The sequence below is a fragment of the Chaetodon trifascialis genome, chromosome 11, assembly GCF_039877785.1.
Source record: "Chaetodon trifascialis isolate fChaTrf1 chromosome 11, fChaTrf1.hap1, whole genome shotgun sequence".
Taxonomy (NCBI): domain Eukaryota; kingdom Metazoa; phylum Chordata; class Actinopteri; order Chaetodontiformes; family Chaetodontidae; genus Chaetodon; species Chaetodon trifascialis.
In genome coordinates, this window is record NC_092066.1 from 6,138,379 (window position 1) to 6,164,336 (window position 25,958).

The 25,958-nt window shown below is 44.8% G+C and overlaps 3 protein-coding genes across 9 annotated transcripts in view; 2 read left to right on the forward strand and 1 right to left on the reverse strand.

Moving 5' to 3' along the window:
• Positions 1-263: 263 nt before the first annotated feature.
• Positions 264-4,006, reverse strand: napgb (N-ethylmaleimide-sensitive factor attachment protein, gamma b). Its single transcript, XM_070974525.1, has 12 exons — positions 3,813-4,006; positions 3,465-3,532; positions 3,283-3,367; positions 3,183-3,200; positions 3,073-3,103; positions 2,876-2,985; positions 2,607-2,673; positions 2,435-2,505; positions 2,124-2,202; positions 1,850-1,929; positions 1,596-1,725; positions 264-477 (listed from the first exon to the last, which is right to left on the reverse strand). The coding sequence occupies exons 1-12, from the start codon at positions 3,866-3,868 to the stop codon at positions 337-339; spliced, it is 936 nt and encodes a 311-aa protein (XP_070830626.1). The 5' UTR covers positions 3,869-4,006; the 3' UTR covers positions 264-336.
• Positions 4,007-4,998: 992 nt separating this feature from the next.
• rab12 (RAB12, member RAS oncogene family) lies at positions 4,999-12,474 on the forward strand. Its single transcript, XM_070975045.1, has 6 exons — positions 4,999-5,414; positions 6,549-6,609; positions 9,322-9,460; positions 10,081-10,170; positions 11,101-11,205; positions 11,869-12,474. Exons 1-6 carry the CDS (start codon positions 5,189-5,191, stop codon positions 11,974-11,976), a joined length of 729 nt encoding a protein of 242 aa, XP_070831146.1. The 5' UTR covers positions 4,999-5,188; the 3' UTR covers positions 11,977-12,474.
• A 2,142-nt stretch (positions 12,475-14,616) lies between these two features.
• The window catches only part of LOC139338404 (microtubule cross-linking factor 1), a 66,934-nt gene continuing 55,592 nt past the window's right edge, over positions 14,617-25,958 (forward strand). For all 7 annotated transcript variants that reach the window (XM_070973368.1, XM_070973365.1, XM_070973366.1 and 4 more), the window contains exons 1-3: positions 14,617-15,960; positions 20,451-20,675; positions 21,649-21,807. In XM_070973368.1, the coding sequence (XP_070829469.1) occupies positions 15,109-15,960; positions 20,451-20,675; positions 21,649-21,807 (1,236 nt within the window). In that variant the 5' untranslated portion in view covers positions 14,617-15,108. The remainder of the gene's footprint in view (positions 15,961-20,450; positions 20,676-21,648; positions 21,808-25,958) is intronic.

A 25,958-nucleotide genomic window follows, 5' to 3' on the forward strand; every position in this document is an offset into this window, starting at 1 on the left:
TACAGCTTCACAGAGACGAGAAATAATCAAGCGTTTACATACAACAGGCTTTCATACATTATTGAACATTGAAGATTTTCCATTACGCTGAGGATCCACCTCAAAGAAACACAAATTAAAAGGCTGCTTAAACTCGGTTCGACTCTTCTGCGACACCAGCTGTTGCGGGTTTGAAATGAGCTTTTTTTTTTTCCTTATTTGTTGCACGATAACGATCACACAGCCACACATCTGGGCCTCAGAGCTGAAAGGGTTTCTCAAGGTTTTTAACTCGTACACAGAGGGTGTCGTGGTGCAGCAGCAGATGGGTAGAGTCGGCGCTCCGGAGGCTGGAGGCTAACACAGCCCTCCCTCGTAATCATCCTCCTCGTCGGCGGCAGCCGGCGCCCCACTGGCGCCGCCTTGTGGAGCAGCAGCGGCCTTCTTCTTCTTCCCTCCTCCTCCGGGTACCCTCAGGGAAATGGCCAGCTTGGCGTACTGTGAGGCACCGGGGAACAAAACGTAACATCAGAGCTCAGATTTTAGAGACCTCGGTGGGATCCTGCATGAACACTTCTGTGCAGAAGCTGGACCAGTTTTATGCTTTCATGTGACACTGACTGCATGTGTCTCTGTTTTTGTCTGGGGCTGTGACGGTGGCTGAAATAGGCGGGGCTCTGTCAGAAAAAAGATGATGTCATATGTGTGCGCACCAATCACGTCAGCAGTTAAGGAGCGTTTGCATCAGACTGTGATGACAGTTGTTTGTTTATGACGCCGGGCCGCACCCTCAGCGCTGATGAGGCAGATTACTGTTAAACTGTTAATGTATAATATGAACAGCTCAGACTGGATCTGTCTCTGCAACGTTCCCTCATCAGTCATTTTCATTTTTCAGCCATTTTTCACCCCATCCCAGCCATCATTACAGCTGTCATTTCAACCTGTCTGGACAAACAAACTGTTGTGAATCTGAGGGGTTTTTTTCTACAGGAAGAGCAGCTTTTCTTTCTGCTTATTTCTTAAAAGCTGAGCATGAAATTTAACTTTTGGGTGAAAACGTGATCGATGTAACGAGGGCTGAACAAAATGGGAATGGTGATTTTTTTCTAATATGATTTCCACTGAAATCAATCTAAGCATGTCCCCTGAGTTTGGAGAATCTGATGTGCCATCTTTGGACACATTTTGGCTTCATCAAAAAATCTCAGCTCTTCCGATTTTGATAATATTTGGATTAATTGCTCAGACCTAATGGAAATGTGTTCACTCTAATGTTCGGCCTATTCAGAAAAAATAAGAGCCATCAGGAGAAGAAAAAACCCTGTAAAAGCTCATCATTCCAGACCACATCCTGTAAAACTACAATTTAATGTGAAAGAGAAAAACTTTCCTGACTTTAATGCTCTCTTTAGAAAAGAAATGCACAAGATAATAAACTAATAAAATATTGTTACTGGCATTGTTTGCTGTTGTTTTTGAGCTCCATAAAAGTACAAAATGTTATACTCGCTCACAGAGGTCTGATCCAGCAGACCAAATAAAATACTACAGGCGTTTAATGCAGCTGGACGTCAGCTAACATATCAATAATAATTAACGTCAGCAGCACTCACATCATTGTCCATGTACTTCAGCAGAGGTGAGTTGCACACGCGGTAGACCTGGTCCTCATCCTGCTCGTCGTAGCCCTGCAGTAGTGTCTCCATGGCAACACAATCCTCGCTTCCGCTGTAGCCGGGCAGACTGGTGGAGACCAAGCAGCTTCATGTAACCATCCTCAGGTTAAAGTGGCAAGCGTGTCGCGCGGCCACCGTGATGTCACGGTCGGCCACAGATGACAGAAATGACAGATGGCCGTGAGACATACCTGTAACTTTCTCTGACGCATTTATCGGCTGCTACGTAGTCCCCTCTGTGGAGGTGAATCAGCACTTGAGCGGTCGTTTTCTGAAGAGTGAAGAGCATCAGTTCACTGTTCCACCAGCAAAGTGCCATAGTTTGCATTTTGGAATATATACCAACAAATTCATGCACAATAAGGGATTAATAAGTGCTTTAAATGACCAATAATGAGCCAATGTGCTACTAATATGCATGCTAATGTGCAGCTAGTTAATATGTGCACAGACAAAGTGACCCACCTTGAAGCACATGGGGAAGTTCTCAATCTCTTTGTACATGTTCTTCTCCTTCTGCAGAGCGACTGCTGCTTCATCCAGCCTGGTTAGAAAAAGCAGAGCACAGTGAGAAACGATGACCAGCAGGTTCTGTAGTTTAACGTTACCTGTGGACACAAACAAACTTCCTGTGTCCACTTGTCCCGGTGTCACGTCGATCCAGATAAGTCAACGAACTAAAGCTTTCTGGGTTTTATTCCAAACCACCACCTCTAATTTGGCAGCACAGATGATACGTGTTGACGCCCTCTCCACCTTTATCTGCTCCCCTGTACCTTTTTAACCTGACCAGAAGTCTGGAGGCTTTTCCCAGCAGTTCCACGGCCTGACGCAGGCGGTCCTCGTTCTGCGGAGAGGAAACACAAACACGTAGAAGTGAAAAGAGATCGAATCAACAACCACCATCAGGTCACTGGTTCATTCAGTTTTTTAAAAGCTCGGCTTCACCTCAAACACGCCAGCTGCCTTCTGATAGAGGTCCACGGCTTTCTCTAAGTTTATCGGCTCTATCAGTCTGGGAGTGATACAAGAAAAAGGTTTCAGATGGAGGAAAGTCTTCAGGGTACAGTGCCTTCTCAAAGCTAACAAACACATTAATAAGCAATGCAGAGCTGAAAATGCAAACACAAAGCGACCTCCACCAGAAAAGCGCTGAGGAAATCAGTTTAATCAACTTGCTTAGAGGCAGTATCCAGAATAAAGGTGCTGTTTTTTACTTTCCAGCCCGGTCCAGAGCCATGGCAGCGGTGTCAGGAGTCCCATTCTCCATGTACATCATACAGGCTTTCTCTATGTACTGGATGGCCTCTGGCATCTTCTTTTGTTCCTGTTGCAAACACAGCAAAGTCACAGTTCTGCTGCGGCATTTTCCCAACATCCACCCATCAATGAGCTCAGCTGTGGGTGCACTCACCTTCATCATCATACCCGCCTGTTCGATAGCCCTGAGGAAGAGGAGGAGAGTCTGAGTAACACAGTGTTTTTCTTATCGCTGATAACTGGGGTTATAACGCGGATACTTACTTTGCAGCATGAAAAAGCCTGCAGGACACGTTAAGGAAAGTACAAGACAAGAGACAGCAGGGTCATGTCTTACAGCCAGGACAGAGCACAGAGAGGATACGTTTTGTTTTCTGTGTGATATTCAGCCTCCTTCAAATAAGCATCCTTCGCTTGATCGTACTGCTTCGCGTTCTTGAAGCACACGGCTGAAAACAGGGCACAGGCAGGTTGGTTTGCAGGAGGATGATGGTAATCTGTTACAGGGTTACTTCACATTTAGGGATAAAATTGATTTTAGGTTACCTGCTTTGGCGTATTCTGATGCAGCGCTGTCATAATCAGGCTTCCACTTTGTCAGACTTGTCTTTAAGCTGCAGAAACATGACGGCGAGCACATTATGAATGGCTGAAGCTAGCAGGTTCAGCTAAATGATCAACTTACTGACAGTTACAGAACAACACAGCGTGGCTCATTTACTATCTGTTTAATCCACCTGTAATAAACTGACGATGCAGACATGTTGTCAATTTACGTCGCAAAGCCCCTCATGAAAAAGCAACACTGGCCGCTAAAGCTAGCTCAGCTAACATCACAGTAAAACAAGCTGCTGCTTCCTGCGCAGGAATGAGACATTTTCAACCATAACTCACCATTTTTCAGCTTTAGCTATGTGCTCGTGAGCTTCGTTTATCTTCTGAGCGGCCATGCTGTTAATTAAGTCGATGAGGTGTGACGGATTTGTTGTGGATAAACTGTTATGGACGTTGTTTTCGTCGATTTTGGATTAGCAGGAACTCATCCTCCAGCGAAACGTCGTCTTCCAATGTCGCAGACTACGGGTGCCGCCGAGGACAAAAATGCTCCTGCGCTGCCGTACACTGGCTGACGTGATTGCAGTTGATTTTGTGAGCCTTTTAAATAACAGTGACTGTGATTTTAGGCTACATGAATTAAATCTTACTTGACTCAGTTTATTTCTTTACTATGTGGCAGGACTATGACACAGTTTCAAGATTAAAGGAGGCGATTGCCAAATAACCAGAAATCTCTGGTCTTAAAGTATGAAGCTATATTAGCTAATTTATCTTATTTATAATATGTGTGGGAATATGCAGCACTAGATCACACAATAACAACTGACACTTAAGTCATATTGGTCCTGCTGATCTTGAGGCCCTGTCTTGAGGAGGGTCCCTGTGTCAAAATCAAATTTTGCATATTCTTAATAAATTACTATAAATTACCACACAGCAAACCTGATTCCAGATATTCCAGCACAGAAAAACTGCACACATTGCACAGAGGGGGGAGATGGAGGCCCAGCAGCTAATTTTTTGCCCTGATGGCACTTTGGTTGTCAACTTCTTAAAGTAACCTCTTAAAGTAAAGCTGTAGCTGCGTGCCAATTCTACATTAATTGTAAGTGGGTTTTGAACATGAAGTAGTGTGTGCTCAATAGAAAGGTACCAAAATAAAGTCTGAATAAATAAGCGATCGTTAAATAGAGGCATTTTTATTATGTTGGGGTCAGGGGACTTCAGATGACTATGGCCTCTGCACTTAAGGCCAAATGTTGGTGGGTGGGTTTACTATGACTTTATTTAAGAGTCAAAGAAAGATCCGCCAAACTGATTTTATTGTTCAGTGAAAACACTGAGTGACCACCTCCAGGACTGATACACTCCTTTCAAACAACACACACAGTCTAAATTATTGGTACTGTGATGACAGTTTGTCACTTGGTCTTAAATAACTACGAACCACGACTCTTTGTTTTAGAAGAAATTATAATTTAGAGAATTACAGAGGAGCGGACCGGAAGCGGAAACGTGTTACAGTGCGGTTACTGACGTCATGACGGCCCCGGTCTCTCATGGCTGAACAACAACAACTGTCGGCGAGCGACAAACTTTCCCAAACTTCTACACCGACGAAAGAAAGTTGGAAATAGCTAATTTGTCCGCTTGTGTGACACTTTGCGCGCGTTTGCCTGGTTTCTCTAGCAATTACAAATGTGGAGTTACTGATGGATCCGAGATATGACATTCCGCGGAGGGCCGCCGGTGGCGGCGGGGGCTCCGCGAACTCGTCCCCCGCTCTGGGGGCTCAGTCGCGCCGCAGGAAGATGCCTCCTAGGCCCGCTGATTTTAAACTTCAAATCATCATCATTGGCTCCCGCGGTGTGGGTAAAACCAGCCTCATGGAGAGATTTACCGACGACACTTTCTGCGAAGCTTGCAAGTCGACCGTAGGTGAGGACAGGAGGCGTTTACGGCACTTGTTTTTGTCAACTTTTTATTGACAGCATTTAGCAGGGCTCTGTCTACTTACTGGAGGGAAGGCACTTGAACTACCAAAGGCTGGACGTTACAAACGTTTTTTCACCCCATTTGCTGTCCAACAAGACTCAACAGCGGATTAAATACCGGCTGTAGCTAGCTAACTGAAGCTAACTGAAGCTAACGGCAGCAACAACACTTCTAGCTAACAAAATGTCTTAACGTTAGCTATCACACCGCACTGCTATGAAGTACCAAACTAAACAAACACACGTGTGAGGCTTGGAATCGTGTTTAAGGGTGGTTGTTGTATTTTTAAGGTGTTCAAAGGAGACCTGTCAGGGATTTTAGAGCCCAGCAATGCAGGGAAGAGACTTGTTAACTTATTACCTTCATAGCATGGATCTGCAGCAAACCAGTAATTAATTAACTTACAGGTGACCCTGTTTGTTGAAATGAGACTATAGTCTTATCCCATCGAGTGACATCTCAATTTCTGAACAGCCATTTTTCATATTTCTTCATGTGTTTTCTTCCCCAAAACACAATTGCTTTAACTGTGTGATCACTGGTGTTTTATTGAAAACAAGAGTAGCGTGTGATAAATTACCGTGCCATGGTTATACATGCTGCCATCCTGAAATACACAAAACCATAAATATAATTGGATAAACAGTCCTGTGACCAGCACAACAGTCAGCCATAGTGTCCAATCCCAAAATAGTCACAGAAGCAGCTGCTGTGGCAGAGCTCCATTTAGTGCCCTGTGACACAGCGCTTCACTGATGTTGTGTTTGTTTGATCACAGAGACGATGGAGGGAAGAGCTTGTCACTCAAGTCTGCCTGAAAATGGTTTCTAATCCCACAATTTCCACATCGTAGAAGATCACTGTGATTGTGATTTGAAATCTATGACGCAGATTTAACTGCAAGTGTAACTCCAAGGAAACCTGCCGTTAAATAAACATGTTTAACCATCCATAACTCTGTCTTACAAAGACGGGACCAATAATCTGACTGAAGAGATATTTATATAAAGCCAAAACAACACAGGAAATGCTGGTTCTTGTCCGTGTCCACATGTGTGTTTCTGACTCCCCTCACAGGAGTCGACTTCAAAATCAAGACAGTGGAGCTGAGAGGGAAGAAGATCAGACTACAGATCTGGTGAGTAACTGGCAGGAGTCTCCACTTCCTTTTTCCCCCTGCATGGTGCACTTTCTGTGTCCGTCCTGTCGTCCTGCAGGCTGCTCTAACAAACACTGCAGGTGGCTCACTGGGTGCTGGGTAGGTAATGCATGTGCAGATAAGAAATCATTTCCTAAAAATGACGTCATTGCATGTTTTGGAGCACCAAAACATGTTTTGTCAACCATGTTTATTGTTTTTTTGATCAATCCATTTGTTGCTTGGTTTGAAAATGGAAGAAAACGGTGAAAAGTGTAGATCAGTGTTTCCCAAAGCCCAAGATGAAGTCTTAAAATGTCCCGTTTTATCCACAATCCAAAGATATTCAGTTTACTGTCAAGAGGAGTAAAGAAATCAGAAAATATTTGTATTTAGGAAGATAGAATCAGAATTTAGACTTTGTTTATCTAAAAATGTACTCAAACCATTTAATGAACTATCAAAAAGTTGGCGATTAATGCAGCAGTTTATATTTATTTTATTTAAGAATGCACATTAATTAACATGATCTCTTAAGTCATGTAAATGTGCCAGATTTAGCCATACAGGCTAATTTTCATCTGCAGTCCCTGGCAGGTTGATGGTATATACATATATATATGGACAGGCATTAAAATTACATACAGAAGTACTAAAGAACACAGACATATATATATGTCTATATATGCAGTTGAAAGCTAACCTATTCATTGTTGTGGCTGTCGAAAACACACATGATAATTAAAAGTAAATACATTTGCATTTCATTTTCATGAAATGCCTAACTTGATCCCTCTCATTTCAAGACTTAACTGCACTTTGATTCTAATACAGTTAAATATTTAAAACCCAGGCAGTGGCGACGTGCGGCTTACACCTCAACCATTGTTAAGTCAGTAAGGATCATATCATGCTGGTTGGTCTGGAGGAGATGCGATATGCCCTGTATCTGAGGCTCCTTGCTGGCAGTTATAAGAAAAATGTGAATTTTTACTGGAAACTACACTGTGTGCTAAAGCCAACCCAGTTTTTGAAGTGACTGTTCTTCTGCGTTAATCTGACATACCGTGCATACAGTGTTTCTCTGAAAATGGTCTTGCTATAATAAGACGATACACTAAGAAAAATATCCATCTTTAAAATGTCTGCGGTAAGTCAATATGTCTCACAACTGGCTTCTGGAGACATGGAGTGTTATTGTAGCTTGATAATCAGACTGGACTGCCTTTTGTTTCACTTCATCATCTAATATACTGTCAGAGATGTGGGCAGTGAGTCAGGGCTCTTGAACCACCACTGTTATTACTCAGATAGCCCGTCGGCGTCAGGGAGGATGTGATTTCACTGATTTGATTCTGTTCGGCCTCTACTTGTGTCTTGTGACTTTAACTAGGCCTTAATGACTTTCTGAAAACATCTAGTGTTTGAGTCCAGCGGTTGAAAAAGTGAGTAACGTGCCACAAATTACAGTCAGGAAAGCTTGTTTTGAGGATATGACCGTGCTGGGCTAAAATGTGGGAACTCCATGGCTTATTTCACTAACGCATCTGTCCTGTTCACTAACACCCCATCCACGCCACATCTACCCATCACCACGTCCCATTTTACCCCCGCTCCTCCGCCCGCCCTTGACCTGTCCGTTCGGGATGGCCGTCCTCAGTGTGTCTCATCTCTCACGTTGAACTGCTCACATCGAGCTCCATCACTGGCCTTCCCTAACCCCGCCACTGCGCTGCTGCTGTGTCTGTCTACTCTGCTGCTCATAAGCCTGACTGTGACTCACACGGGGAACAGGGAGAGACTAGCATGCTGAAGGTACAGTAACACAGCTCTGTGAGTGGAGCTCCACCTGCTCATCACGCTGCTAACCATCATAGCATCAGCTGAAGTGAATCCACTCATGCATTTAAAAACGTGTTTGCAAGTTTGGATTTTTAAAACGAAGAGTTCATTTCCAAAATGCAGGATATTTACTCTAATTTCAAATGTCTGTACTTGGTTTGGAGTGGTAACACTTTAATTTGGCCCTTTAAAACATGATGTTAGCATTTAATAAATGGTTTATAGAGCTATAATGTTGTTGTAAGCTTATGTGAGGACATTTAAGACAAGGTTAGATTATTGTGCATTAACACTTCTCTGTAGACAGATTTTACCTTGTTTTAACATGTTGTCTTTTACTGTCACTTCTCAGTTCATTTATATCTGCTTACAATTTTAGTGTGTTATAAACCATCGCTGACATGTTTAAATGTAGCTTATCAATGCTAATTGTGGGAGGTTAAAGTAAAATTACTGATCACGTCAGATTTTTTTTTTTTAAATGTCTCATTTTGGAACAAAACTCTTCAGATCTTTTGTTTTAGCTAGACACCGGATGATAATGTGGATGCTTGATTTGGCCCACATTAAGAGTAATTAGTGCTTTGAAATGAATGATGTACACACGAACAAAAAAGACTGGCATTCCTTGATTATATTGTTAGCATTAGTCATTAATGACACTGATCAGAAAACTGATTCTTCCTCCCGTTTGTTGTTTGATCTGATGTTTTCATTTTTAAGCACTTACTCGTCGTAGTCATCTTTAATGGTTGAACAATGCTTGGGTCAAATCACCCAATCAGCTGTTTAATATTCCCAGAGATCTCTGTGACCCTGCACTGACTGCGCAGACTTTTAATTAGACTGGGTTTCACTCGTTTCATCCAGGGACACCGCTGGCCAGGAGAGGTTCAACAGCATCACATCAGCCTACTACAGAAGCGCCAAGGGAATAGTGCTAGTGTACGACATCACAAAGCAGGAGACCTTTGACGACCTGCCCAAGTGGATGAAAATGATAGACAAGGTAAACAAACTGGCAGACTGCAGCAGAGCTGTGTTTCTTAAAGATCTCATCAGAGGAATGTGACTTTTCTGCATTGTCTCCCTGCTGTTATTATGTGGCAGACATGTTGGAAAGTGTCCAAACTCCATCTTTTTCTCATGTACAGTGACAGAACATTTCGCCACACGTCCCCTTATAGCTCCACCTGTAGCTCTGTCCTTTATCTGTCCAGCTCTGGCAGCAGTTACTGGAGCTAGAGGTGTTTTCTGAGGTGTCATGTTGCAGAAACACTGTTTCAGTCACAGCTGAACAGATACTGGATTTTTGAGGATTTTAAACTCTGATAATGATATATTGCCTGATGGCATCACACAGAAATGGATCAAATAGTGAAGCAAATTCTGTCCCCGTAGTCCTCTCATAGTCTGAGAGGTCCAAGATCCAAGTTCCCAAAACATGAGTTGTAATGTTGCCAAATCACGCTGCTTAAAACCTCAATGAGTCATGTTCGTGACGTTTAATTGCTGTGCCGGTGACGGTGCACTGAACAGATTTGGTCGCAGTAATCTGGCTTGACTTCTCTGGAATGGGAGGCCAATGACTCCTGACATGTCTCCTCTCCACTTGCTGTTTTGTGTCAGTACGCCTCAGAGGAAGCAGAGCTTCTCCTGGTCGGGAACAAGCTGGACTGTGAGACTGATCGCATCATCTCCAAACAGCAGGGAGAGAGGGTAGGTTCAACACACACCAGCTCCCATACACCACCGCGTCACTAACACACACGTTCAGTATCTGTATTCACTCTGTTGGTAATGTAAGGGAACACACCTTAAGAAGGAAGAAATGATAAAGAAACAGATTGTTTATTGGCTCTAAAGAGGAATGAAAATGAGGTCTTGGCCTTCATGTGCTTTGGAAGGAGTCACCTGCCCCATAATGTAGGAAAATTATTAACAGTACTATGATTCATTCTCAGAGTCAGACGAGCGGTGGGATTAGGCATCTCAACAGCATATCTGGCAGGAAGCCCAGAGTATATTATATAAGTACAGACACACATACAGGCCGGGCACGCAGCAGAGGGAGCTTCACTGTAACGACAGAACCAGCTGAGCTCGTGCTGCAGTGTGAAGCGTGGAGATAACGTCGCCTCTGGCTGTGCGAGATGTCACAAAAGGCAGCCCGTGAAAACAGTTTCCCGCATCCAGTCGACTGCTCGGGTTATTTAAATGGCTTCAGACGAGGCTTACTGTTGACATCGCAGCCACATTCTAGCACGTAATTTTAACGGTATTGCAGAATACAAGTCGTGTGTGACCCCGGTGAGGGCGATGAAGCCGGTCTACTGCCCACCCGTAGGGCGGATAGATGTTTCCAGTATGCCAGTGGATCGTGTTAGAACATGCACTTTATGTACTATAAAGACACACTGATAGCACCGTAGCCCTCCTCCAGACACTGACACTACATGTTGTAAGTAGCATTAGCATAGCAGCATGCTAACCCAAATATTCCATTAAATCTAGAGTGGGGACTTTTCATGAAGTGTCTAGTTGTTGAGGAAGTTTCTTCTGTGACGTCCAGCTGAATTTCTGCTCTCAGTGTGATTCAGATTTTCTCCGCTGACACTGAGCTTATTTTCCTCTGACTTTCTGTCACAGTTTGCCTCTCGAATAAGTGGAATGCGCTTCTGCGAATCTAGTGCCAAGGATAACTTCAATGTCGATGAGATCTTCCTGAAGCTTGTGGATGACATCCTTAGCAAGGTTGGTGAGTTGTCAGTAGAGCCTGACAACATTTTATTTGATCTTTTTGAGCAATATTGATAAATGAAAGTTAAAAGAATCTTTTAACGATGTCTTAGACAGCGCACAGTTTTTGACATAAAGTCATTACATGAACCAGCATTTCTCGTCAGGATCCCTCAGATTTGAGTGTTAAAGAACTGTGACCAAAATATGCACAGAAGGGACATTTTCTAGTTCATAGTACAGAAAAATACACGTTTAACTGCTTCCTGCTGTGTTATGGAGGTAATGTTTCTAGATTACTGCAAACATATCTTTGCCATGTTTGTGCTACATATTGGCCGACATCTGTGCCGGTTAATTGATCGGGCTTTGTCATCAGTGCTTGTCATGTAATTTGCCTGTGGAGGTGCAGTCAGACTGAATTCCACCTGGTGTGGTCAGAATGAGGCAGGACAGGAACAGAAGTGAATGCGTTTCACCTTTCGCCCACTCTCTATAGTGCACTAGTCTAATAATATCCAAATGTCAAGTTCATACAGCTCTGTCTTAACCCGACTAAATTCAGCCCTTTCTTATTCAGCCGTTGCACTCGATAAGTCACCGTCTTCAGCACGCTGTCTAAAATTCAGTGCGTTAACCGTGTCTTCACTGACTCGTCCTTTGTTCCTGATACAACAGATGCCTCTGGAAGTTCCCAACAAGGAGCTTTCCAACAGCGTCCTGTCTCTGCAGCCTGAACCGGAAGTGCCTCCGGAGTTGCCGCCTCCCCGCATGCGCTGTTGCTGAGAGTCAGAGTGGTCCCCCATCACACACACACACACACACACACACACACACACACACACACACACACACACACACACACACACACACACACATTCAGCTCACACATGCAGAGTACCAATGTGGCCACCAGGGGGCAGCAAACAGCAGCAGTTTGGAGTTGCTGACTGCTGATGTAAGATGCATGGACCTTCTTAACAACCAGTATTGTCGTCCCCCCCCCCCCCCCCCCCCCGTGTCTTCTCCTGTTTTGTAACTGTACACTATGACATGTACTACACTAACACTTAGGCCTGGTGAATCACCCACTTCCTACCACCCGTCTGTCTACACTTCACCCCAGACTACCTCATTTCTTGGACCGTTAGGCTAGCTGTGCCCCGCCGGTGCCTTCGAGGTAGAGAGCCCTCTGGAAGCAGTTGCACATTTACAAGGAGGGCGACTGTTGAGGACTCTACAGCTTGTTCTCTTCCTGTTTTCTGTAAAAAAGAAAAAAACAAGTCCTCACACTTACTGTACACTAAGCTTGACTTTGTCTGAGTCTCCCCGATGGTCTGGTATCTCTGCATCATCTGTCTTACAGAAAAAGGGATAACAATATCTCACGTCTCTTCAGCTTAGTTTAAATTCTGGGCCTAGGTACAGTAGTTTTATATTCTCATTAATAGGTATTATTACCAAGTGGCGGGTTGACTTGAGGTAAACAAAAGCACATGATGTAAATGAAGTGTGTTGCTGTAATGACTGGACAAGGTGCAGATTTTAGCTGCGAGCGCGAGGTGGTTGCGTGGTGATCATATCAGTCCGTTTTCCTTCGCCTTAAGGTATTAAAGTGGCTGGAACGCCTCATTTCACATTTGTATAAATTGTAATGTTTTGCACTACAATCCATCTCGCCTAGTTAAGCTGACGTGCAGGAAAAAAGAAGTGCACGACTCATAGTTTTTAGCTCTAGTGAAGATCGACGTTGCCTCGGTAGTGTTGCCGCTCTGAGCTCTTCCACACCCTGTTGAAGTGGGATGGCGGTGCAAGGAGAGATGGGTAATGTAGTCTTTGAGGGATTGGTGTTTTCGCAGGGGGCATTCTCCAGGTGTGCTGCTGGCTTTTTAGAGGACATACAGACATGAAGTAGCGAGTAGACACGCATGCACGGTTTCAGCCTTTGTTTTGGTTTTGTTACTAATATTGCGAAGTGTTTCGTTTCTGATGTTTTTCCTCTGGATTCAGATACAGATGAGAGAAGAGCGTTTGGTCTCCCTCCCTCGAGGGAAACGCGCAGGAAGGTCTGTTTCGTATTTGAATGACTCAGGAAACTTTAATCGGCTCATATCTGCTAATTTTGACGGGCTTTTACTGCAGAGTTGATTCGTTTAGATGTTCATAACAAATAAACATCATAAAAAATCCTGCTTGAAGGGGATGTTTGTCTTTTCAGAGGAGGGCAGCTGTTCTGGATTCATCATCTGACAGTTTGTTACAGACCAGTATGGAGATGTCCCTTCACTCGCACATTTCTAAACAATTAGGCTGTGCATGTTAAGCCCTCCTGTGCTCATAGGCATTAATAATCATCTAACTCTTCCTTCTTTTTTTGTTCAGTTAATGCAATATTAGCAATGTAGCACTGTGAGTGTTTCTGTTTTGTTTCTAACCGTTGAAGTAAAAGTCGGAGGGTGAGCGAGGACGAGCCCGTTCGAAGGACCTGATTTTAAACTGACGCCCTATTCATTGGAGGTTTTATGTTACCGTCAAGCTTTTTGTGGACTTAAAATGGCACATTATACATATATCCTAACGAATGAGTGGTTTCACACCGGAACAAACACGTTGACCTTTGCTAACAAAAACCGACTGACATCCAAGCACACCTTGCAATAAAATGATCAGCCAGCGACGTGCGTGCAACTTTCTCGCTTGTATTTTGAAATAACACTTCTTTTGATATTGTTTTTTGGAATCAAACCTCTCATTTGTCCCCCTTGACTTTTAGCATTTGGCACTAACCCCCGTGGTCTGTGTTTTAATAGCCAAGCCTTATACTACTCAGTGTTTTAAATATACATTTTACAAAAATGCTTTTATTTGAAATGTGCATCCTTCAAGAGGGAAGACTGTACTTTGTAGTAAACCTGTAATAAGTCTTTGAAAAGTTTTGGCATGTTTAAAGCAGATTTGTGGTATTTATAACTTGTGGCATTCTTGAACTAATGAAATGCAATTAAAGATATCTATATTTATTACCAGATTGTGGTTTTGACTCTGCTCTGTGATGGTGTGTGTCTCAGAAGGAGGATCTGTGGCGTCTCTGGGGCCTCTGAGGAAGAACTACAAAGGTTGCACTTATTGACAGATTGTGTTGTTTTTACTTCAGAGCACAGATAAGAAATTATTTTAGGGTCTTGGGAATAAAACCATTGATTTGAGGATCTGGTTTAGAGGCTCTGACTCCGGGTTTCCCACAGAGGGAGGTGAGTATTGGTATCTCCTGAACCCATCTCTGCACCTCATGTGAAGGTGTTCAGCAGCCAATGGGGTGCGTGTCATTAGGGCATGCGCACCAAAGCGTGTCAGACCTGGTCCCAGAGAAAACAAGGGGTGTGCTTGGGCGCTCGTGAGACATCAGCGCATGCGCCCCGCAGAAAATCACGGGCGTCGAGCCTCACACCGCAGCGATTGCAGATCTTACATGTCAGATAGGAGGGAGTGGGAAGGGGTACGAGGCACGGGGGCCCACCGCTCACAGCCCGGCGTAACAGAGGGATGGAGACCCGATCTGCGGGGGAAGAAGAGGGCTGATGCGACTCCGACTGACTCTTTTCTTTCCAACTTGAGCATTACAAGCCCTGTCTGCAGATGCAACCTGTCTGTCATCCCATCCGTCCCAGTAATCCCTTTTTTATTGCAGCGTTTCCTCCAAGGGGGCTACAGTCAGAGGGGACTACAATGACAACCTGGTGAATGCAGACGCGATGGAGTAAAACATCCAGCACAACGCAGGATGCGCATCCCCGACCCGACAAGGAAGAAGGTAGAGAAACCTGGCTGCTTTTCTGGTGTCGCATGTCAGAGATTTTCCGCGGTGTTGTGGATTGATCGTTTCCTTCATCGCCCTCCTGCTGCCGGTGTCGGTGTATAATGGAGAGCTCCAATGGCTCTGGCAGCGACAACAAACCGCAGAACCACCAGTTGGAGAAGAAGAGACTGAACCGAGCGCCTTCCCCGGCCAGACCCTTCCTCAAGGATGTGCACTCCCGCGCCACCAAACCACCTGCCATCGTACCCAAATCCCCCAAACTCAACAAGCAGCAGCAGTCTGCCACACTGCCCTTGGCCCATCCGAGCCGCAGCTCCAGACGCAACACAACCGGGTCGAAAGAGAAACTAGCCACGGCAAAAAGTAACGCCAAGTCTTCCGTGGCGAAGAAGCCCACAAAGGTGCCCCAGCATGCAGCCTCCGAGCCCAAAGCCGCCGGCATCAAACCGGACAGCACCAGCAGTCCGATCCTCGTCAAAAGCAAGAAGGGGAAACTAGCCTCGGGGTCCCCCGGGCCTCTCAGCCATGGATCCCCGATCCGGGTACCGACCGGAGCGCCTCTCGGCCGTGTCAGCCAGACCGACAGCAGCTCAGACCTGTCCGACTGCCCGTCCGAGCCGCTGTCGGACGAGCAGAGGCTGGCCCCGGCCGCTAGTAGCGACGCCGAGTCCGGTACCGGCTCCAGTGACCGGGATCAGCTGGGAGCCGATAATCCGCTGCGGGCAGAAGCGACCGGAGCGGCTGCTGATGCTCCGTTGCGCACAACCGAGGCTTCCGCCGCCAAGGGAAGCATGTCTCAGGCTCAGCCCGCTCCGGGGGCGCACGGAGAGAAACACAAGCACGAGAAACCGTCCTCAAGCGCACAATTCAGACTCCCGGGTACCAAGGATGGAGCTGAGGAGGACCTGCAGCGGGAGGTTGAGGATCTGAGATCTGAAAACGACTACCTCAAGGTATGGCGATGCTATCTCAACAAGTTACGGCCAGACAGACGTGGCTGCTGTGTTTATCTGAGGCATAAGATTTCTATGAGCGTCTTATTCAAAATGTACATTTAGAAAGACACCACTTTTGTTTTGCCAGTTCACTCAACGTCCGTCCTGCAGCAGCTGTCCCAAAGAGGACCCTAAACTGTCCCATTACAGGACAGTCCCGGGTTCAGCCCCGGCCATCACCTGTTTTCAGTGTCCTTGAGCAACTTCCACCTGCTCACCAATTAAAGCATAACCTAAATGTATAAATTATAATGTCAGCGCGTCTCCTCTCATGTCCAGCTGTCGTCCCCGTGAAGTCCCTCTGTCGGCTCTCCATCCATCATGTCGTCTTTTTAACCTTCGCGGGCTTCCCCGTGGATTTGACCTTTATTGATGGGACTTTAATTGATAGTGCCTTGGCCCTGGTGTGTCCTTACACTTTCAGTTTTTTATATTGTCACTGTCAGGTCATCAACGTCTATTTTGACAGAGGGACTCATCATTTTGTCCCCTTCTCTGTTGCATGTGGGACACACATCACATCGTCTCCCTGTACTGATGTGCACAGATCGCCTTCAGAGATGCACAGCAGTGTTTTAATCAGTGTTTTTGTTGTATTTTACCTTTTGCACGAAGATCCTGCTTGAAGATCTCATGCAGGATCCCCCTCCCCCCTTCTCTAACTAGGCTATCCCCCATAAGTTGGGGAGGGGAGGCAAACAGATAATGCGGCAAACAATCTTGCAGTTTTTCCCTTTTTTTCAGGGTTATTTGCATGTTACTCTGAGTGTTATTTCAAACTTGATCACGCATGTCTGTGCCTCTCTCTCGGGCTCGGTGGAAACACAAGAGAGTTAATCAGCTTTACTGGCTCTGGCTGTAATGGCTTTATCCCACAGGACTTGATAACAGTCAGATGTCCCATGTGTGTTGGGTTCAAACGCCCTCCTGCCTGGCTGTCAGTCTGCCAGCTGGGACTCTGAGGTGAACTCCTCCACCTCCCCCACCCCCCGTCCCATGCCCCATAATGTCTGGGAGTCCCCGCCGCTGTCTCCTCAGCTGCTTATGTGCAAATATGTTTAGCATGTTTGTTTTATTTTGGCACCTCTGAGTTTTGATCTAGATTATATTTCAGGTTTATTTTTGCTTTTTTTGGTTGCATGAAGAGAAGAGCGAAAGACAACAAAGGTTATGAATGAAGGGGATTTCAGTCTCTGTTTTTGTGTCTGTAACTGCACCAAGAAACTGATTTTTGAGGCTGTTATCAGCAACCGTTCTGAAAATTGATCAGTCACATTGAGTCATCGATCAAGCAACAATGCGAAACACTTTCTGCCAGCTTCTCAAATCTAAATATTTGCTGCTTAAATTGAATATCTTTGGATTTTGGGCTGTTGGTCGGACACAGTGAAACGTTTCAATATGTCACTCTCAGATCTGGAAGCTTGCCACAGGCATTTTTAACATTTTACTGATGAAACAATTAATCAACGAATAGAGCAAATTATAGATTAATCAATAATGAAACCAATCATTAGTTGCAGCCCAAGTTATTTTCATCATCAATCAATCTGCTGAATGATTAACAAACTCACAGTTTTTCTGAAAAATAGTCCTGAAGTCAAACAATATTTATTTTACTGTCATATAAAAGAAAGAAAAGCAGCAAAACGTCACGTTTTTGGCATTTTTCCTTTAAAATTGACTTGAATGATTAATGGATTATCAGAATTGTCGCTGCTTGATTGATTGCATGCTCTTTCATTTCTAATGATTATTTACAGCCTTTGTCTACAGTTTGGTTCATTATTGACAGAAATTCTATTTGCATAGATTTTTGGCATTTTTCATGCAAAAGTGCATGAAGATCTGCTGAGTGCAGCTTGTTAAATGTGAGGATTTGCTGCTTTGCCACGTTTGGGTGGTGAAATACAGCTGCTGCGGACATGTCATCCTGGGACGGGAGAAACTGTGATGATTCCCATTTTTTCAGTTTTTTGACCCTTCCTAGATTAAAAGACGGTTCTTTTAATCGAGGAAGTAATCAGTAGACAAATCAGTAATGAGAACGATCATTAGTGGCAGTCCTACTTATGTCGTGCTGTGAGTGAAGTCGGAGTTCAGGAGCGAAATTTTTCTAATTAATTACAGCAGCTGCTCAGTGAAAGTATCCACAGTTAACACCCTCACAGAGATGACTCAGGCCTGGTGATGCCTCGCTGTTCGCACTCTCCACAATCATCAGTGGTATTGTCTAAATGTGCGTGCTCCCAGGATGCCGTTCTGCCTCTGGCCCTGCTTTTAACCCGGCCATCGATTGGGCCGACCCTGCGCGAGGTCATTAGCTCCTTCCTCCAGGGCCCTCCTCCGATAACAATGGGCTCTGTGCTTTTCCAAATGAGGATAGATTTAGTTTTCATTAATTGACACAGTCTTCCCTTCAGCAGCCCGTCGTCTTTTCATCAGGTGCCCGTCAAACCCTGTGAATATCCATCCCAGGGGAAATCTAGAGAGCAAACTGATTCCTCAGGACGGAGGCAAACTTACACCCCGGAGGTTACCAAACAAACTATCGTAGTACTACAGATAAATCTATCTCTTTCAACCTCAGTTCAAGGCTGGGCTGGCTCATGTTGATGAGAGATGGGGAATATGAATACATCCAATCCAAGAGATAAGATGCTTAGAGCCAGCTAGTGATGTTACATCATCAGCACTAAGAGTACTGCATTACTGGAACTCAGACTGTAATCATATGAAAGTATTAGCGTAATCTACAAAGGTATATTATACTGCAGCTCCTTTATAATAGCTTTATGCCCGAAACACCTAAGAGGTCTGTGAAGTCATGTCATTGCATTGGAGTAATTGAAACAGCTGACAGTCCTTGTGCTGTTATTGAAAAGGTGTGTCTCACTCACTGACAATGAAGGCTTAAAATGGCAGAAAAAAGCAGAAGAAATAGGTTAGATCAGTATTTTGGACATACCCAAGGCCCCTCTGAAGCCCCAGCGCTCAGTACATCAGTCAGTTTAACCCCCCTGAGTTTTTGTCTCGCTTCCCTGTCAGGTCAGACTTTCCTCTTAACTAACACCTTTGCTGTGACTGCCTAAAAACAAGCAGCTACATTTCCCTGAAATTACTCGAGAGGATTTTTGGTGACATTCTCCTCTGAAGACAAACCCCAAATCAGAATTTCTGAGGAGATGTTCAAATCTAATGGGCAGTCTGTCAGGAAACACAATGAGCACAGTCATACTCCCCAGAAGCTGAACACTTTAGACAACCTGTTAGCTTTCCTCTGGCGCCAACCTCAGGTGTATCTTCTTTAAAGCATGTTAAATACACATTACGTAACGCACAGGCATACCTGGAAAACCAGCCGTGGATGCCACAGAAGCCGAGAACGGCTGCGCTGTTACTGTTTTTTCATGCCAGTACACACAAGGTCGTTTCTTCTTGTTAGTCATAATGTTAATCAGAGATCAGGAGCGCCACGCCGGCATGTGTGGATGGCGTCTCGACAGGTGTAGCAACTGATTTCAGATGAAAATGTCAGATCTGGGAGTCCCCGTTATTGATCAACACATCTGTGCTTCAGCCAAGGTGCATTGTGTCTTTGTGTTAGAGATAACATTCAGATCAGCTCTCGTCATTTAAGGAGAAGACTAGCCGGGCTGCAGCTTCACAGCCGAGTGCACTTGACTGATTCTGCTGATAAATGCCTGTAACTGTGCTGTTCAGGTATGAGTTCTCCCCGGCAGTCGGGACGGGGATCTGGGGGGCTGAAATCAGGTGTGATGAAATGAACCAGACACTCATTTTGGAGTTCTCCGTAATCCTGTGATCTCGAGAAGACAGACGTCGTATTCTTGTGACAAATGAACTCGCCGTCTTGCGAAGTCGGCCTTTTGTTTTCTCGAGATGACGGGAGGGATAATGAACCTGTTATCTTGAGATGACATTATTAAAATAAGATTATTGCAAGCACGGCGTTCTCGGCTTCCAGGGATGCAGATAACTTTCTGTCCTTTCATCCCCTTTGATGCTGATCATCTTGTGGCCTTTTCTCTAACACCACCCGGAGGAAAAACCCATTTCAGCCAATTTTAAAAAAAGTTGGGACGCTGTGTTAAACCAATCCACACACTCAATGGAAAACAGTACAAAGACATGTACAGATGTTGGAGCTGCTAGCCAGTATTTCTCCTGTGTACCAACAGTATTGTTGCTACAGAACTGATCGTCCACAGTAATAGCCTTCAAAATAAGCCCAAGTCATTACCTTTGACCTTTACACACAGAAAACTTGGAAGTACTTGCAAAGCAAATGAAACATCAATGCAGCATAAACATGAGAGTCAGCACTATTTGCATTACAGTAAACATTATCTGGCACTGATGTTGGGTATCAGGAGGTTTAATTGAACCCAAGTTTCAGGCTCTGCTTTCCCGTGTGTGTCTCTCAGGATGAAGTGGACGAGCTGCGGGCCGAGATGGAGGAGATGCGGGACAGCTACCTGGAGGAGGAGGTCTACCAGCTGCAGGAGCTGCGCAGGGAGCTGGACCGCTCCAACAAGAACTGCCGCATCCTGCAGTACCGCCTGCGAAAGGCCGAGCAGAAGAGCCTGCGGGTCGCACAGACCGGCCACGTGGACGGAGAGCTGCTCCGCAGTCTGGAGCAGGACCTGAAGGTCGGTGTCCGTATGCACGCTGGTGTCCTCCTGCTGAGGTTTAATCAGTCGCAGATGCTTCTTACTTTGTGTGTTTCCCCAGAATTTCATCAGTGCGACTCGAAACAGCTTTAAAACAGAATCTTAAAGACAGTCAAGGTCTCCACTGAACCCACTGAAATATATATCTTAACTGGATTAGAAGTTTCTTAAAGTAGTGACCCACAGCACTTTCTCAGTGTTGGGAAAACCGTGAGAAACAGTATGACTCAAAGTGAATTTGCAATAAATCCGACTGGAATTCAAATTCATTAAAACACAGAGATGCTTTTCTGCCCCACTCCAATTAATAAGTCTGTAAAACGTCAAAAATAGCCAAAAATTGTCCATTAGAAGCCTTAAAAAATTGCTTGTTTTTCCCGATCATCAGTCCAAAATGGGAAAAAAAATATTCAGCTCATAATTATTGGCTATTCATTTCAGCACCAGACTGTTTTAATGAAGCAGTCAGATCAGCTGCAGATGGCAGGATTTTGGATTGATTAGTGATTTTGAACACAGATATCTGCTTGATTTGTTGGTCTAACCTAAAGTTGGTTGGTGTTTGGACAGTGCAGACCTTCAGCTTTAATTTAAGGGTATTGACAGCACTATAGGGTGACCTGTGTGGGAATTACAACCATTTTTATACATGGACTCCACATTTCATGGTACCAAAGGACAAATGAACCTTCAAATTAAAGCTGTAAGTCGACACTAAAGGCTCATACTAATTGTTTTGTTTCATATCCATTGTGGTGGTGAACAGAGGCAAAAGAACAAAAACTGTGTTGCCTGGTAAATGCTCATGGAGCTGACTGTGCCCATATTTGATTATACAAATGGTGCATTATTTGTCTTAAAGGCACATTTTGGAAAATATTCACGTGCCCGTGTTTTAGTATCTGTTTGGAACTGCTGGTGTTTGCTCTTGAACGCATCTGTCTGACCTCAGGTGGCCAAAGATGTGTCGGTGCGTTTGCACAACGAGCTGGAGAGCGTGGAGGACAAACGCAGCAGAGCCGAGGACGAGAACGAGCTGCTCAGACAGAAGATCATCGAGGTGGAGATTTCCAAACAGGCGCTGCACAATGAGCTGGAGAGGACCAAAGAGGTGAGAGGACGGTGATGGAGGTGATGGCTTTTTGATGCGAGGCTGGGAAACACTTTTTTCACTAATTTTCTATTCCGCCTGCAGAAACAAAGCAGCTCAGACATACAGAGAAATAACATCGTTTAGAGTCTGTTTGGGCCTTTTGGTGAATGAATGATGAGATCATTACAGGGTTTTGAGCATGTGTCGCAGCAGTCATCAGAAAAGCGCTGAAATGACAACCGTGGTGGATGTGATTATAAGAAACATGGCCGTGCTGTTCACACAGGATGAATCTCCTGTGGCGTCTTCACTGTGTGCATATCAACGAGGGGAAAGCGCAGCTAACGTGATGTCAGATCAATGGGCTGATCAGCAGGGTCGCTGCAGTGAATTCATTTCATCAATCACTTAACTGCTCCTCGACAGCCCTTTCAAAACATCTGAGCAACAGCACATTGGTTTTTCTACAATGATATGATCATACTGACCTTCGCTCTGGTAGTTATGGAAGAAATGGTGGTTCAGATGCAGCCACACTCTGAAGCTGAAGTGCTTCAACCATACTGCTGGTATCCAGCCACAGTACTTCTCAGTACTACCTGAACTTGCAACCACCGCTCTCCCTCCCAGCTGAGGTGTGTTTAACCTCCAGCTCAAAGAGGAAATCCAAGCCAGCTCCTATAAACAAACACCTACCTGCAAAGAAGTTCAACAACTCCTACTTGCCTTGAGGGTTTGTGCTTGCAGCCAGTCAAAAGCAGGTCTGGTGCTGTATTTTTTTTAGCAGTGTGCACAGTGATCTGTTGGTAGGCTGGTTTTGTTTGGTTGTCTGTTCCTTTATTTGCAGTCTCATGCATCAGCAGTACAGTCTTAGCTACCGTGCGCAGCTGCTTTGTATCAGAAATATTTCCAGCCTTAGCAGGGCTGTACAGAGCGACAATTTCCGTCGCATTTGCTACTAAAAATCATTCTGTGCGAAGAGAAATATGCATCCACTAGCACAAGTGCGACGGTGTTGCGCTGATATCATGTCTAAAATAATAATGGGGAAAACTAGCCTATATTACTGTCTCTTGTCCTATTCGTCAGTTGTTGGAACAATGTACAATTGTAGTTCTAAGTGTGTACTGGCCTTCACAATCTGAATACAAAAGAACTACAATTCCGGGTAAACGTTCCCGCCCTCGCTGATCTGTGGCGGGAAACCGCGACTTTTGTATCATTTTTGTGACAAACCAACCGCAACAACTAAGAATAACAAGAAGACTCAAACAAAATGAAGAGGTGTTTTTCTGTAGTTTCTACCTCGGTAGGTCACGACAACGAGGATAAAAGACGCCGTTTGGAGGAAAATAGTACTACTACAGCATTTACAGAGTCTGACGCTGAATCTTCGTCACTTGTCGCTTCTTCGTCAGACCAGCCTGTCTCCTCAAATACAAAAATTAATTGATTCAACCCTCAGTGGTTAAAAGATTTCACCTGACTTGTATACAAGCAGACTAAAAAGGCAATGTTTTGTAAGTATTGTATGGCGGCAAGTGAACGGATGGCCGTATCTAATTCAGACCAGCACAGACAGTTCACTGATGCGCATTGAAAATATAACACTGTTGATTTTTCATTCATTTTTAGCTTGCTAGCACCAGTGCTACCACCTAAAAAAGTAAGGGTACAGCGCTGCTTAGTAATATCAAACATGATGGTACTGATACTGTAAGTTAAATAACTGTATCCTCATGGATTTTGTCTCTTGCATTGTTTTTTATTTCCAGTTTATATCATATGTGTTGGGACTACAGTTCCCATCCATGCTCACAGAAAGTATAATACCATAAAGTCTTAAAGTTAGCTGCGGGATACACGGATGGTACTTGCACCCCTCATTTCCGAATGTAGCTGTCGACTTCTGCCTTTCGTCTGTGGACTTTCGTACCGGCGTCACTCTCACGTTGCTCGGCGGGGAGAGTAATTGCTTTCATAACAGTGCAGTGAGGTTCCTCTTACAGGTAATAAGATGAGCAGAGGCTATTCTCAGTGCTGCTTAGACTAATCGATTTTGACAACAGCAGGTAACATGCCGTCTGGTAACAAAGAGAAAGTAGGCTAATACCAGCCTAGTCAGTGTGGAGACGTGTCTGTCTTCTGGCAGCTGACACGCTTTCTGTTTTGCTGTCTTCATGTGTGGCTGCTGGTTTGATTCCAGCTCGTGCCTCGGTGACTCCGCATGACCTCTGCTGGATGCCTCTGCAGGCTGTCCACTGGGTGAAAGTCTATATTGTGAATCAGTTTATCTGCATGCGCTTGGACCGAGACTGGAAATCCACATCGAGTATATGTGCTAATGCTGCAAATGCAAGCTGTTTTTGTTGTTGCCGCTTGAGTGTGGTAACCTTTTGTAAGAAAATGACGGCATGCAGTAAGACTGAGGCGAGAGGATGCTCCACCCAAGGACTTTTCAATTTGCATTGATAGTATTGCAGTGGCTCCGGACCCTTAACTCTGAGCAGTATTACGATACACAGAAACACAGGATGACATAGACGAGGGAGGCTCAAACAGAGGCTGCTCCGAATGATTGCAGATTTTTTTTGTGTGTGTTCCCCCGAGGTTTGTCCCAGAAAAACACAAACCGTCTCTGGTTCTGCACTTCGACATCACATGACGCCGTGCCCCCCCTACACGCATGCACACACTTTAGCAGAGGTGTGCATTTATAATGCAGCACTCCAATATTTTCACCTTTGTTGCAGGAAATCCAGTTTCTTTGTCCAGCAGTTAATCACCATGTACTCATTTGAAAGTCTTTGATCCCTGTGAAACTCATGCAGCACAGTGGGTGACCCATTTATTCTTTTTATTGTAGATAGCAAGAGATGATAAGAGTGTTTACAAACGCTTAGTTGAGGATGAATTTGAATGAATGAATCAGAGCTTGCCCTTTGCTCTCGCTCAGAGATAAATCTCTGAGAGAGGAGGGGTGCTGCGCTGATAAGAATGTGGTCCAGCTGGACTGAAAGGTTGTTCCTTTCCCTTCCTGCTTTAATTAGACCTTGTAAACTGTGACCCAGGTGTAATGTAACACACTGAAAAGCAGAAGATCCTCCACACTCCTTTGTTTTTAGTCCTTTTTGAATTCCAGCCGAGGCACATGTGTCTTCTTCCATTTTGCTTTCTAAATGATCTTCTGTCGTCCCTTTGTCGCTAAAGTTAAGTGGCAACGTACTTTCCGAATACAAACAAGCTTCAGCAGTTACTTTTCCCGTCAAACTTTCTCGCCACGGTGGTTAAATGGGCAGCTGACCCCAGATAGTTTAGGCGTCTCTGGCCTTTAAAGCCCATCTCCTCCTGTCCCTGTGCCCATTCTCTGTGCTATCAGAGGCTGCACAGTCTGACTCTGGCCCAGAGATTGGCACTCCTGCATGGATTAATCCAACAAGAAGTCCTGTTATAAAACAGCCTGGCGTGTTTCTGTACCACTCTGATGGGAGGGGAGAGCAGGAAAGACAAAGAGGCAGAGTGGCAGAGAATGGCTGTAATCAGATGGCTGCAGGCCCCGTCTGCCTGCGATACGACCTCAGCTCTGCAGCTTGCAGACCTGATATTAAACAGTTTGTGAGGGCGGGTGGACGGGACCCTCTGTTGTTACAGCGCTGGCCCAGGGAGCAAATTGCTGCTGCGGCCTTTATGTGGTCAGCACAGAGGCGAGCAGCGGTTGGTTGACGAGAAGCCGACTGATAATGATACATGCAATGATAATGCCCAGTGATTCGTGTAATGAAATGGAACTAATGAAATGTCAAAGAACATAACAGCAGCGTCAGGTGATTTATCAGGTGCTCTCTGTCCCCCGTGATAAGTCCATCTTCCATTCCAACAAAGCGATAACCCTTCGTGCCGTCCTCTTCCTCCTCAGGGAGGAGCAGCTATGTCTTATGACAGATTTGTTGACATGCGTTGACATCAGAGTTCATGAGGACAGAACACGATAAAAAGTCAAAGTTTGCACATTTTCTAACACATTTTTGAGTGTGGAGTGTTTGGAGTGTGTGGTCATGGTTTGTGGGGTCTAACCCTGCAGACAGTGTTCATAGAAGTGATTTCTGAGGCAAATAGTAGTTTTAATGAAACTGCAAGCAACTCAGACTTTGTTTCTGGAAACCCACATT

What these genes read in the sequence shown, in the direction of transcription:
- napgb (XM_070974525.1), bottom strand. Translation starts at nt 3,868, where the DNA reads ATGGCCGCTCAGAAGATAAACGAAGCTCACGAGCACATAGCTAAAGCT. An exon ending in ATAGCTAAAGCTGAAAAATG is followed by an intron (nt 3,533 to 3,812) that starts GTGAGTTATGGT and finishes ATGTTTCTGCAG; the next exon opens with CTTAAAGACAAGTCTGACAA. An exon ending in AGGCGGGTATGATGATGAAG is followed by an intron (nt 2,986 to 3,072) that starts GTGAGTGCACCC and finishes TGTTTGCAACAG; the next exon opens with GAACAAAAGAAGATGCCAGA.
- rab12 (XM_070975045.1), top strand. Translation starts at nt 5,189, where the DNA reads ATGGATCCGAGATATGACATTCCGCGGAGGGCCGCCGGTGGCGGCGGG. An exon ending in AGCTTGCAAGTCGACCGTAG is followed by an intron (nt 5,415 to 6,548) that starts GTGAGGACAGGA and finishes CTCCCCTCACAG; the next exon opens with GAGTCGACTTCAAAATCAAG. An exon ending in GGATGAAAATGATAGACAAG is followed by an intron (nt 9,461 to 10,080) that starts GTAAACAAACTG and finishes GTTTTGTGTCAG; the next exon opens with TACGCCTCAGAGGAAGCAGA.